Source organism: Arabidopsis lyrata, assembly GCF_000004255.2.
Source record: "Arabidopsis lyrata subsp. lyrata unplaced genomic scaffold ARALYscaffold_2, whole genome shotgun sequence".
Classification (NCBI taxonomy): Eukaryota; Viridiplantae; Streptophyta; class Magnoliopsida; order Brassicales; family Brassicaceae; genus Arabidopsis; species Arabidopsis lyrata.
In genome coordinates, this window is record NW_003302554.1 from 15,333,398 (window position 1) to 15,345,949 (window position 12,552).

The 12,552-nt window shown below is 35.3% G+C and overlaps 2 protein-coding genes across 2 annotated transcripts; one reads left to right on the top strand and one right to left on the bottom strand.

The window, feature by feature from the left end:
• The first annotated feature begins 2,758 nt into the window (after positions 1–2,758).
• On the top strand, positions 2,759–4,023 carry LOC9323491 (cysteine protease inhibitor WSCP). The gene has a single exon (XM_002887381.2). It carries the CDS (start codon positions 2,838–2,840, stop codon positions 3,411–3,413), a length of 576 nt encoding a protein of 191 aa, XP_002887427.2. The 5' UTR covers positions 2,759–2,837; the 3' UTR covers positions 3,414–4,023.
• A 667-nt stretch (positions 4,024–4,690) lies between these two features.
• Positions 4,691–8,684, bottom strand: LOC9323492 (tyrosine-sulfated glycopeptide receptor 1). The gene has a single exon (XM_002888821.2). The coding sequence runs from the start codon at positions 8,279–8,281 to the stop codon at positions 4,991–4,993; it is 3,291 nt and encodes a 1,096-aa protein (XP_002888867.1). The 5' UTR covers positions 8,282–8,684; the 3' UTR covers positions 4,691–4,990.
• Between the last annotated feature and the right edge of the window lie 3,868 nt (positions 8,685–12,552).

The window sequence follows — 12,552 nt, forward strand, 5'->3', positions numbered from 1 at the left end:
TTTAACAAGTTTTGTAACAAACTCTGTTTTTTGACTGTTGAATAAAGATTCTCTTTGACTCCGATTCTTCTTTGCTCGTGTTCATCTTCTCCGATTCACCGGAGTTAATATTAAGAAAATTAACTAAGATATAAATTTCATCAGAATGAATATATCTATCAAATAACATTTATCACAAGTAACGTACAAGTATGAATGTATGATGAGTTGACTGACTAATATTTATGTTCTCCCTATGAAAAGATAGTGAATTTGTAATAATAATCCAAGAAAACGCTGCCATTATTTTTACATTCAGCCAATAAAGCATATATCCCTTTTATAAAAAAAAAACAAAAAAACAACGTAGAAGGTTGATTTACAAAGTACGTCTCTCTCTCTCTCTCTCTCTCTCTCTCTCTCTCTCGTAATTATTTTTCTGTATATTTCATACATTACTGTTTATTACAATATTAATTCTGATATATCTCATTCTGGTCCTTAATTAGCGTCTCCCAAAATCAATTTTTTGTTGAGAGAGAAAGAGAAATTGAACTTTACCATGGTTTCTTTACGTACAAGATGCTGCGGTGATGAGTTTGATAACCATGGATAATATGATAGGACGACTGGGACCTTTTTTTTATTGGAAGGTTATTACTTTTGAATTAGTCCTCCAATTCGATTACAAACGGAGTTGCTTTGTTGTTAATTAATTACAGTCATAGTTTATGTTTACGTAGAAATTAAACCCTAAACAAGAGTCTATCGCTGCAGCTGCTAAGTAAAGCATATCTGTATTAACTATATATATAGGGGACATGTGTCTTGACTCTTGATATTGTATTAAGTATAAGTTAAATTAATTTATGCAGATTGTTCTGTAAAACAAGTTTTACGCTCTTATTTTCTTCCACTTCTTGATTCTTGTCACTTTCTGGTTATAAAAAGGGATAACTAATTTTTTTCAGATTTACTTTATTTTGAATTGCCGTTAGTCATACATTTATTTTCTTGTGATAACGTGGTGGAACCATATATGGTTCATGTTTTAATTAAATTGCTTGAAATGAATAAGAAAGAAAAGTACAGACAGATATATACAGAGATTGTTAAGAATCATTCGCACGTTGGTTCGATCCCTATCTCTCTGTTTGAAATCTTGTCTTTTACCCAATTTGATATTCCTTTCATATATTAGTTAACATATTATATATGGACTATGGTGCATGTTCCTTGTGCTGAAAATCGAAGTTTGAATCATAACCATAGAGTCTAAATCGTAGTAGAAAGTTAGTTAACCAAGGATCAGATTGTGACGTGAGGAAAAAGCCAATAAGCATTTATAATGATAAATTTTGAGGTTCCTATAAATACCGATACAGTATGTGTTATTTCTCCACAACTCAAGTCACTCAAACACACACAAAAAAAAAAAAACAATCACAATGAAGAATCCTTCAGTAGTCTCTTTTCTGATCACTCTCTTGTTTGCTGCAGCTGTCTGCATCCAAGGAAGCGAATCTGTGAAGGACACCGCCGGAAATTATCTTGAACCGAGTCAACAAGTCAAAATCATGTAATTAGTAAAGCTTGAGACTCCTCCATGGCCAAAAACATGGGTTGATATAATACCCGAACGCATATGTTCTTATCTTCCATAAAGTAAAATCTTTAACGAAGAAAAAAAAAAGTCCTTCCATAAATACTATATAGTTATGAGCCTGCTAACAAGAAAAAAAGAATACAAATTTAAAAAAAGAATAAATCATAAAAGAATGGAGGGGATGAGATTTTGTGATGAAAAGAATTATATTAACTCCTATAGAAATAGAGGTATTGGTTACATAGTTTAATCGTAAGACGTACATTTTCTATCCTTAATGAATCGTAAAACATTTTCTATCCAGATCTTTCTCTTCAAGCGTGTCCTTGTCCTCGATCCTAATTGCGACAAGTATTCACCGAGCGGGAGCCTTTATCCTTCGATTATCTTCCCGTGTGGGTTTAATGTCCCCTGCTTTAGAGTTATGTGGTCAGTGTGTTGTGACTTTTGTGCCTGCTAACTACTTTTCTTTTTCTAATAAAATGAAATTGAGAAAGAAAAAAAATGAATCGTAAGACATTTTTATCGTTAATACTAACGGAAATGTATCAAGGGTTTGTAATTGGTTACAAAAAATTGCTAGGAAAGCTTTGAATCTTTTGAAGATTGAGTTCAAAAGTCTGTACGTGTTAATTAATTAGGATATAGTCTTGTAGATTATGCAGAGTGTTATACTAAAACTGAATTTCCATTTTAGGGAGTTTCTTTAGTATTGAACTATTGTCACTTATTTCTTTTCTTGTAACAAAAAAATCGTTGTGGAAATCATTTTGGTTCGTGTTTCAGTAACTTGTTTTAAATTAACAAAATTGTGGCCAGAAAGAAACAGAGATGTTGAAAATCATTCATACGTATAATTCACTCATCCCTATCTCTCTGTTTGAAATGTTGTCTTCTTCCCTTGAATTATTTGATCGTCTTTTTTTTTTTTTTGCTATATATATATATATATATATGTTAGTTAACATGGACATTGTGCCTGTTCCTCGTGCTAACAAATCCAAGTTTGAATCGATTACCATAGAGTCTAAAGTCTAACCCCTCTTTTCAACCCTCACTGTTGTAGAAAGTTAGAAATCAAGGACCCATCACGAGAATGATTAGAATGTGACGTGCGGAAAAAGCCAAACATTTATAGCTGACAAATTTAAGGTATTAGGTTTTACTCAACGAAGATGGGAATTCGTTTGTCCTCTTTTTACTATCATGTCCGGTTTTAACCACAGAGGACTCCTATAAATACCGATACGAAATGTGTTTGCTCTCCACACCTCAACTCACTCAAACCCTAAGAAAACACAAAACAATCACAATGAAAAAACCTTCAGTGGTCTCTTTTCTCATCACTCTCCTGTTGGCTGCAGCTGTCTGCATCCACGGAGGCGAACCGGTGAAGGACATTGTCGGAAATTATCTTAAAACCGATCAACAATACTTCATCCAGCCGGCAAATACCGACGGAGGTGGTCTTGTCCCAGCCCCCCCTACAATATTTCCTCTTTGCCCACTTGGCATCGTCCAAACTCTCCATCCGTATCAACCTGGCGTACCGCCGGTTAGCTTTTCAATGCCATACGCGAACATGGAAACTACTGTTTCTACAGATGATTATGTAAATATCGAGTTCAAGTCCAACATCTGGGCCTGCAATAAGTTTTCCAAGTTTTGGAAAGTCAATGAAACCTCATCGGCTAGCGAGGAGCCTCTCATTCTCGTTGGTGGTACACCGCAGGAACCAAATAGCTGGTTTAAGATTGACATTGCCGGAGAAGGAGCGGGAGCAAACAGTTACAAGTTGACTATATTTATAATATATATGGTTCAGTGAATTATTTGATACGTTGATTCACTTTGTTTAATCTTGTATTCTTCCATGAATTATTTGATCGATTTCCATAGAGTCTAAACCCCATTCTCTTTATGTTAGTTAACATATGTTGACCATTGTGGGAGATTGTTGAGTTGTGAAGACAAAATCTCAATGTTGATTTTCTAAGTGTGTTTTAAGTGGTAAATCAGAAAAAATAGAAGAAGAAATTTCTAAGTATGTTTTGAGTGGTGAGTCATTTTAACGTGTGAAAGTGGAAAGGAAGAATGGATGTTGAAGAACGAACATTCGTAGTTTAGTAGGTTGGTTCACACATCCCTATCTCTCTGATTGAAAACTTGTCTTTTACCCATGAATTATTTGATTATATATCCTTGATATTTTAGTTAACATGGATACTATTGTGCATGTCCCTCGTGCTAAAAATCGAAGTTTGAATCGATTATCATAGAGTCTATTCTAAACCCCTCTTCTTAAACCTCACTATAGTAAAAAGTTAGATAAGCAAGGATCAGACTCTGACGTGAAGAAAAAGCTGATAAACATTATCATAAGCGCGAAGCTTAGAGGTCGCCGGTTCGAGTGACGATTGGGACGAAACTAATATTATATGTTGTGGTTTTGAACTTGGCTAAATTACGAGTTTTGGTCCAGAACCTCTTGGTATTCAAGAAAAAAAAAAAAAACTAATAAAATTTGATAAATTTAGGGGCGTTTGGTTTTCTGGGCTAAACTGAACAAAACCGGAAAACTAAGAAAGGTTTTGAAATATAAGAGAAGTTATGGCCTCATATTAAAAAATAAAAATAAGTACTTGGGTAACGTATGAATGAGATTTTCTATTTTATAGGGGATTAGAAAAAGAATCCGAATTAGGCTTGCAGACCCTCAGCATAATCGTGACTCTTAATGCATTTTTTGCTTCAAAATGGTAATCAAACAATAACTACTTGTTCAAAAGGCGGTAGGTTGCAGGCTTGCAGCATCTTTTCCCAAAAACACGAAAACGACAACGTTTTATAACGTCCAAATAAATCAGCAGCTTTCGTTTGCAAAAACCTCTCCTCTCTGTCTCTGAATCCGCTATTGATGTTTAGGTATGTATCCAGTTTCTCTAGATGTCTCTTCGGTAACTATGCACACCAAGTGTTCGATTAAATGCCGCTTACAAACCCCACTTGAGTTTCATAATCATATTCTAGCATCACATGTTTTTGTTTTCTTAAAATTTGGTAAGTATCTTAAGATCTACGGAGAAAATTACATGAAAACCAAAGTTGGTTTTGAAAATTCAAATCATACGATACATTCATGAGTTCTAATCATACATCATACCCTTGTATAAAAATCTGGGTTTTGATCATATGGAAGCTTAAAAGTCTCACATTTGAAAGCCACAAGCTGCATAAATTCCTGTTCTTTACATCATCAAAGCTTCTATTACCATCAAAATTATAATTTACATGAAATGATGGTTAACATATGCAATTGACAAGAAAAAATAAGTGTGTATTTACTTATGCAGATATATGTATGAATCTGATCACAATGATGAATGTAGGAAGGCACACACACAGTTACGTCTCTTCTTCTTCAAGTTCTTCTCTGTTATTTGGGTTTGTTTTCTCCGCTTCTATGTTCTTCAGCCAGTCTACAACTTGTTGGATGTTTGGTCTTTTCATTGGATTTTGGTTCACACACATGCAGGCTATGTCAAGCACACGGAGCATCTCTTCTTCATAACCACTTTCTCTCAGCAATGTATCAAACACTTCCTCTGCCTTCCCGTCCCTTTTCATAGTATGCACCCATGCAACCAATTCTCTTGACATCTTTGGCCTGAAAACCTCCATTGGTCTTTTTCCTGTGAGAAGCTCTAGCATGACGACTCCGAAACTGTACACATCACCTCTCAAAGTGGCTACCCAAGCTTGTCCATACTCTGGGGGAATGTAACCCAATGTGCCCACTAGCTCAGTTGTTACATGGGTGCGATATGGAAGGATCAATCTTGACAACCCGAAATCTGCGACGTATGCCTTGAAATTTCCATCCAGAAGGATGTTGCTGGATTTGATGTCTCGGTGTACTATATGTGGTTCACATATCTGGTGCATGTATGCTAGTCCACTACTTGCTCCTCTCATAATGTTGAGTCTTTTTGCCCAATCCAGCTGAGCTGGACCCTCCGGATTTTCATGCAGCCAATAATCCAGACTGCCATTCTCCATGAACGAGTAGATAAGTATTCGGGCACTATCATGGACGCAGTAACCTTGTAGAGCAACCAGGTTCTCATGTTTCGCCCTAGACAGAACTTCTACCTCTGCCTTGAATTCTTTCTCCATCATACCATAGTCTCCTGTGAGTTTCTTAACCGCCAGTTTCGTTCCATTATCCAAGGTAGCCTTATAGACAAGGCCAAACCCGCCGCAGCCAATTATATTAGCTTGACTGAAGTTGTCGGTAGCTTTCAAGAGCTCAAATATGGTCAGGTCTTTTACTTCATATCTACTGTTTCCAAATAACAGTACGAGACTTATGTCTTTCTCCGACCCTTGAGGGACTTCAGAATACGAGCCGTTGGAATTTATCTCCAGTTCAGCATTCTCAGAGTCTCCTGGGTTTACCCTCCTCTTGGAAAGCACCAACAGAGCTAACATCACCAAAATCAAACTGACGCCAAAAAAAAGCCCAATGACAAGCCCCAAAACAAGCCTTCTGTTGACCTTTCCTTTCCCAACAATCTTTGTAGTAGAGGGCTGAGTTGGAGTGCAGGAGGTTAGCAGTACGCCACCGCACAGCAAGGGGTTTCCTTCAAAATATGCTTTTGGGAAGGTATCAAACTGGCTCCCTGTGGGTATCGGCCCACTGAGAGTGTTGTTTGCAACATTGAAATAGGACATGAAATGGAGTCCCGTGAGTGACCAAGGAATTCTACCGGAGAGATTGTTGTTGGACAGGTCCAGCCTCTCTAAGTTTGTGAGGTTTGACAATTCATCGGGGATGCTGCCCGAAAAATTATTACTTAGAAGCTCCAGGATATGGAGAACCTTTAGCTGTCCGACCTCCACTGGTATACTCCCAGTCAAGTTATTCCTCCTGATGTATATCGTAGGTGGGAGGCTGGATAGCTGATTGTATTGCTGATTGGTGGTGACATTATTGGGATTGACAAAAACCGGCAGCTCTAGATAGTTCCGCTCTGTTGCATAGTATGCCTTTTGGGACATCAGAGCCCTCAGCTGAAACAGTTCCTTCGGAAGCTCTCCTGTTAGCAAGTTATCGGAAAGATCCAAGTAGAAAAGGTCTGGAAGAGTTCCTAGCCAACCGGGAATTGACCCCACAAGTCGGTTCATTGACAGATCCATAACTTCTACCCTCTGGAGCTTGATCAGCCAAGCTGGTATTTCACCTTTCAATCTGCATGCACCGATACCGAAGATTTGGAGGCTTGGAAATCCATCTGAATCAAGAAAGTCTATTTCGCTTGGTACTGTTTCGTCGTAAAAATTCTTTGCCATGATCAGAGTAGACAGCTTCTTGCAGCCTTGCAGAATGCGGAGAGCACCTGTAAGGTTTGTCATTTGATTGTCTGAAAAAGTAAAGAACGACAGGGATTCCAATTCCAGTACTTGAGGAGATATCTGTCCCGTTAACTTGTTGCCTGCAAACCTCATTGCTGTCATCGTTTTGCAGGAGTAAACCGTGGAGGGGAATTCCCCAGTGAAGCTATTGTTTCCAAGGTCCAGAATGCTGAGGCTCTGAAACTGGGAGAAGTCTATCGCCGATAAATTTCCTCCCAGCTTATTAACTCGTAAATTCAACTTCACGAGATTTGTGCAATTGGCGAGAGAAACCGGGATAAAACCCGTGAGGTTATTGATATGGAGTTGGAGGCTACTCAGTTTGGAAAGCTTACCTATATCATTTGGTATTTCTCCTTCAAGGTGATTGAAGTAAAGCTCAAGCAATGTCAGTTTGGTGAGACGAGTAATCCCATCATCAATCTTGCCAGAAAGACGGTTGACTGGTAAAAAGAGTTGCTCGAGCTCAGGAAGTTTGTAGATTTCTTTAGGGATTTCCCCAGAGAGATTGTTGAAGCCTGCTCGAAGAACACTTAGTCTCGAGCATCTGCCTAATTCTTGAGAGAGTTCACCACTGAAATCATTGTAGGAGAAATCCAGTTTGGTGAGCTGCGGTGAAGTTGTGCACATGAAGGAAGGATTAGGACCCGTGAAGCTGTTGTTACTGACATTGAAACTGGTTAAATTGAAAGCACCCTCGAGAAAAACAGAACCGTCGAGGATTTCTCCCTCAAGAAGATTGCTGGAGAGATCAACGGTCTGAATTGGAAAGATTCCGTTGCTTCCATTGCCAAATGATTGTTGAAGTGGCAATTCACCTTTGAAACTGTTGTAACTAAGATCAAGAACCAAGAGCTGATCAAGGGCAGAGAGGAAATCTGGCGGGAGTGGACCAGAGAGACGGTTATGAGAAAGGTCGAGACGAGAGAGACGGCGGAGATTCAAAACAGACGACGGGAGATTGCCAGAGAGTCCTCTAGAGGGCAAAAGAACCGAAGTGACACGATTTTCGGGAGAATCATCACAAGAGATACCTTCCCAGGAGCAACAATCAGTGGACGAATTCCAATGCAAAGGAGAGAGTGGAGATGATACGTTGCCAGAGAACCAAAGGAGAGAATCTCGATCCTGAAGATTACAAACAGCCTCTGAAACTGTAAGAAAGAAGACAGAAAGGGAAAGAACGTAGACAAGGACAAAGAGAACCATGCGAGGACTCAAAGGTTTTACTGGTCTCAGGAGAGGACAAATGGATTTAGATCTCATCTTCTCGTCAATCATGGCGAGAACAAGAGAAGAAGAAGAAGAAGCTGAGAAGATTAAGAAAGCTTGAAGAAGAAGAAGAAGAAGAAGGAGAGGGAAAAGAAGAAACAAAAGACATGATTATCCAATCTGGGTTTCTGTGTCCGAAGCTTGTAAATGGCTCTCAATACCATCGTTGACCAAAGGGAATAGTCAGACCAAACAGAAGAAAACTTCTTGTCACACCCAAAGTTCACTTTTTTTTTTTTTTTTTTTTTTTTTAATTTTATCATGTTATCTTTTTGCTCCGATTGTGGGTATGGTTTTTTATGTAAAGTTTTTTTTTTTGTTAATACAATTATTATTCCTTTTGTAATAAAAGCTTAAGTACAACCCTATGCTAATTATTAAAGTCAGCCCTATTATATATCCCTTACTCATATGATGAAGATGAACCAATGAAAAATGTTTTACTTATTTCATTTGTCTGGTTTTGTTTTGTCACATCTATTCATGGTTAAGAAAGAAAAAACGTTTTATGCGATTTATTTTGGAATTGGGTCATTTCAATCTTTGGAGGTGGGAGGTGCATGCGTGCGTGCTATGATGTTTGTTGATCATGAAATTGAATTTGATGATAAAATAATAATGATGGGCACAAACATTATGATACGAAATCAAAATTAAATAAATAAAGAAGAGGTTGAAGAATAGTATGATGATTATTATTTTTATGGGAGAGGCGTTTACCTTTTGGGGCGGCTGGTTTAGTAGTGGCTAGTAGTGGTGGTGGTGTTACACAACTTTTTTAAATATCCTCTAAAATTATAGAATATGAAATTCATTTTTTTTTTTCGATTTCTTTCTTTACTTTTTGCCTTATGGAGGATCTTTTTATGTTTTAATTTTGCCAAGTGGAAGCCACATTTAACATTAGATAGTGGTCATAAAGAACGAAAGGTAGATAAAGAAGATCATATGATAACTATTTTTTTTTTTGGAAAGGATACTATTTATTTTGTTTGACTTTTTGATTTCTTAGGGTTATAAAAATCCTTCAAGCTGTTCATGTGTTCTTTTTTCTCGTAATTTACTAATGAGCAAATGGCGTATATGATAGCTGACACGTTACTTTAAAGTTTAAACAATACGGTATTGAATTTATTAAGTGTCTTCGACTCTTCGGATATTATACTAATTAAATGGCTTATAACCAATTCAAAAAAAAGGCTTATAACCACACAAAAAAAAAGCATAGACTTCGTGAGATATTTCACGTTTTTACAAATCGAATTTTATTCATAAAAAAATTTACTTAATTTTATAACCGAAATTGTGTTTATGTGAATTGTAGACTACCAAAAACAGTTTTTTGGAGTGAAATTAAATAGAAGCAATCATGGTTAATGCGTTTAATACTTTAATTAGTGTTTCAGTAACAGTAAGTAATGATGGTATGAATTTGTTTTTCTATCAAAATATTATTTAACATGATAGAGTTTTCGAAGACATGGAGGATAGTTATCTCTTTAGTTGAATCGAATATAAAGATTTGACATTAAATAATACCGAACAATCTCTTTGGAATTGTGTTGGACCTCCTTTTTTGTATGCTCTATTTATCTTTTTTTCTTTTCAGCAAATCAAATATATTGATATCAAAAAAGTGTATAGCTTTATATATTTTTATTTATCTAAAATAAAAATAAAAAAAGTTTGAATTCTGAGGCTCAGATTGTTGAGAATAAAACGTAAACTATTTATTATTTTGTAAATTCATATAAGATTTGAAAATCTCTATTAATTATGAAATCAAGATATATGGATTTTGAAGTAACATGTGTTTACCCATGCATTTGAATCCTTCTATTTTCTCTTTTTCAATTCCATTCAAATCCATTTAAAACATAATTTAGATTCTCAAATCCAAAAACAAATGACTAAACGAATAACATAGGATTTCAACTAGTATTTATAAATCATAGAACCAATAACACATGATTTTAATTAAGATTTTAAAATCAATGATTGAATAACAAATAATTTTTGTTTGGATTTCTAATTCCTTATAAATTCATGAACCAATAACTCCAACCTGTGACTTTCGATAAAAGCCGATCATATCTATTTTTCATGTAAATAGAAAAGGTAAATTATCTCCTTTATTGTTTTTCCACTGAATTTTTTCTTGTGTTTCAATCAAATTTAGAAAATCTCTAATAATATTATTCTCAACCTATAATATATTTCTCATGTACCTCAAAATCCAGGTTTAATCAAGCTTGTCGTTTTCTGGCCTCGAATGGAATAAGGAAAAAGCCAGTAGATAATAGATATTGTATTTTTATTTTATAACTTCATCTTTGCTTTTTTATTTTTATTTTCTAGTATGCATCCATTTCTAAACACAGCACATCGGCTTATCTGTTTATCTATCTTGAAAAAAGTCACCCTAATTGTTTTTTTTTCGTCTGACAAATTCTTCTTCCTTTTAAATTAAGAAATGATTTTGTAAAACAAAATTAATTGGACGACTTTATTTTGTTTTTTGATAAAAATCGGCAATTGGACGACTTGGATTAGTATATCCATTTTTTATATATACAATTCCACTGAAAGATAACATGTATCATGATCCTTGTTTATTTTGTTTATGGCATTTTCCTATATTTTGTAGTTTTTTTTTTTTGTCTTTTTATAAATTGTATACAACTATTTTTCTTTTTTCGGCTCTCAGATACAGCTATTTAGAATTTTCGTATCATTTGCAAATATTTTAAAAACAACTAGTTGAATTTTTTTAATAATCGACAGAAAATAACTGTCAAGTGATTATAACATAAACACTTTTTTTTGTACTACAGGTGTGAATAAGCATATGTTAAATGTATTCCATTTTCTGACGACCCGAAATCTAGGCTCTCTCCTCGTGAATTTTCATAAAAACAAGGGAGAGAAACGTTTGACTTTGTAAGAGAAAATAGTATTCAATTCAATACTATTGAAAGAAACTAAAAAATTTTACCAAAAAAAAAAAAAAGTATTCAATTCAATATATGTAAACAAATTTGGAGATAGCTTATCTTCTATATCGATCGTCAAAATCAAAGACATAACCTCTTTTGAGTTGGACCGGTAAGATCATGCAAAAAGAACAAAATCTAACCACTTGGCCTTTTATAATACATATTTATGTGTGTGGGTTAAGTTATGACTTTGAATAGCTGATATCTTCTTACATGTGTTTTTGTTTTCCATCAAGATTTTAACAGTAGTCGTACGTAAAAACTAGGGAAGCAAATTGTTTATATATTTTAACTATTTGGGTTTTTTTAATAATTAATAGTACAGACTAAATATATATACCCAATCAAACTAAATATGTAAACAAAATAGTTTTAATATTGATTAGGCATGTCAATCGGGCTAGCCCGGTCCAGTCCGGCCCGAAACCCGCAAAATCCGTACATATTTGAGTCCGGCCCGGCCCGGTCAAACTTATAACTTATAATATCTCTTTAAAAAAAATTTATATATGAAACGAGTCAATCAAAATTTAAATAACCACTAACGCAAATTTAGTTTTTAAAAAAGAGAGTTAAAATCAAATAAATAATCCAAATAAATTGTTTAAACTTATACTAGATAAAATATAAAATCAAAATAATTCTAATTAGGTAGTAGAACTAATATTTGCTTTTTCGATTTATAGTAATACACAACAAAAAAACTAAGTTTAGGGTTTTCAACTCTATCAAAAAATTTTTTTACAACAAATCCTACAATTAACGAAAATATTAACAAAAAAAAGGTCAAAATATTTTTTAATGGGCTTTTCGGGCTAGCCCGAATCTGGCCGGGCTAAGCCCAAAAAATCCTTTAGCCCGAAAGACCCGATTTTTTCTAAACATACATATATTTTGAAGTCCGAACCCGCTGATTTGCAGGGCTGGACCGGGCTAGCCCGCGGGCTTTGGCCCTAATTGACATGTCTAATATTGATTCTGTTTGCAAGATTCCATATACTTGGCAACTAGTTGTTGGTATACCCAAAACAAATCATGAGATGTTTGAGTAAAGTCAAAGGAAAAAATTAGCCATATATAGTGATACTCTCGAAAGAGCCAAAAATGAGACAAAACCGGTCCGACCCTTTTGAGTGCAAATTGACCCCCGAAAACATAAACGGGTCAGTGAGAGACCCGACCCGTTTTATCCCATTAGAATTCATTTGGGCCAAATTGATACGGATCGGCCCGACACGTTTCTCTTCTCTTTTCCTATCTTTTGTAGTTCTGTTATACCAATTG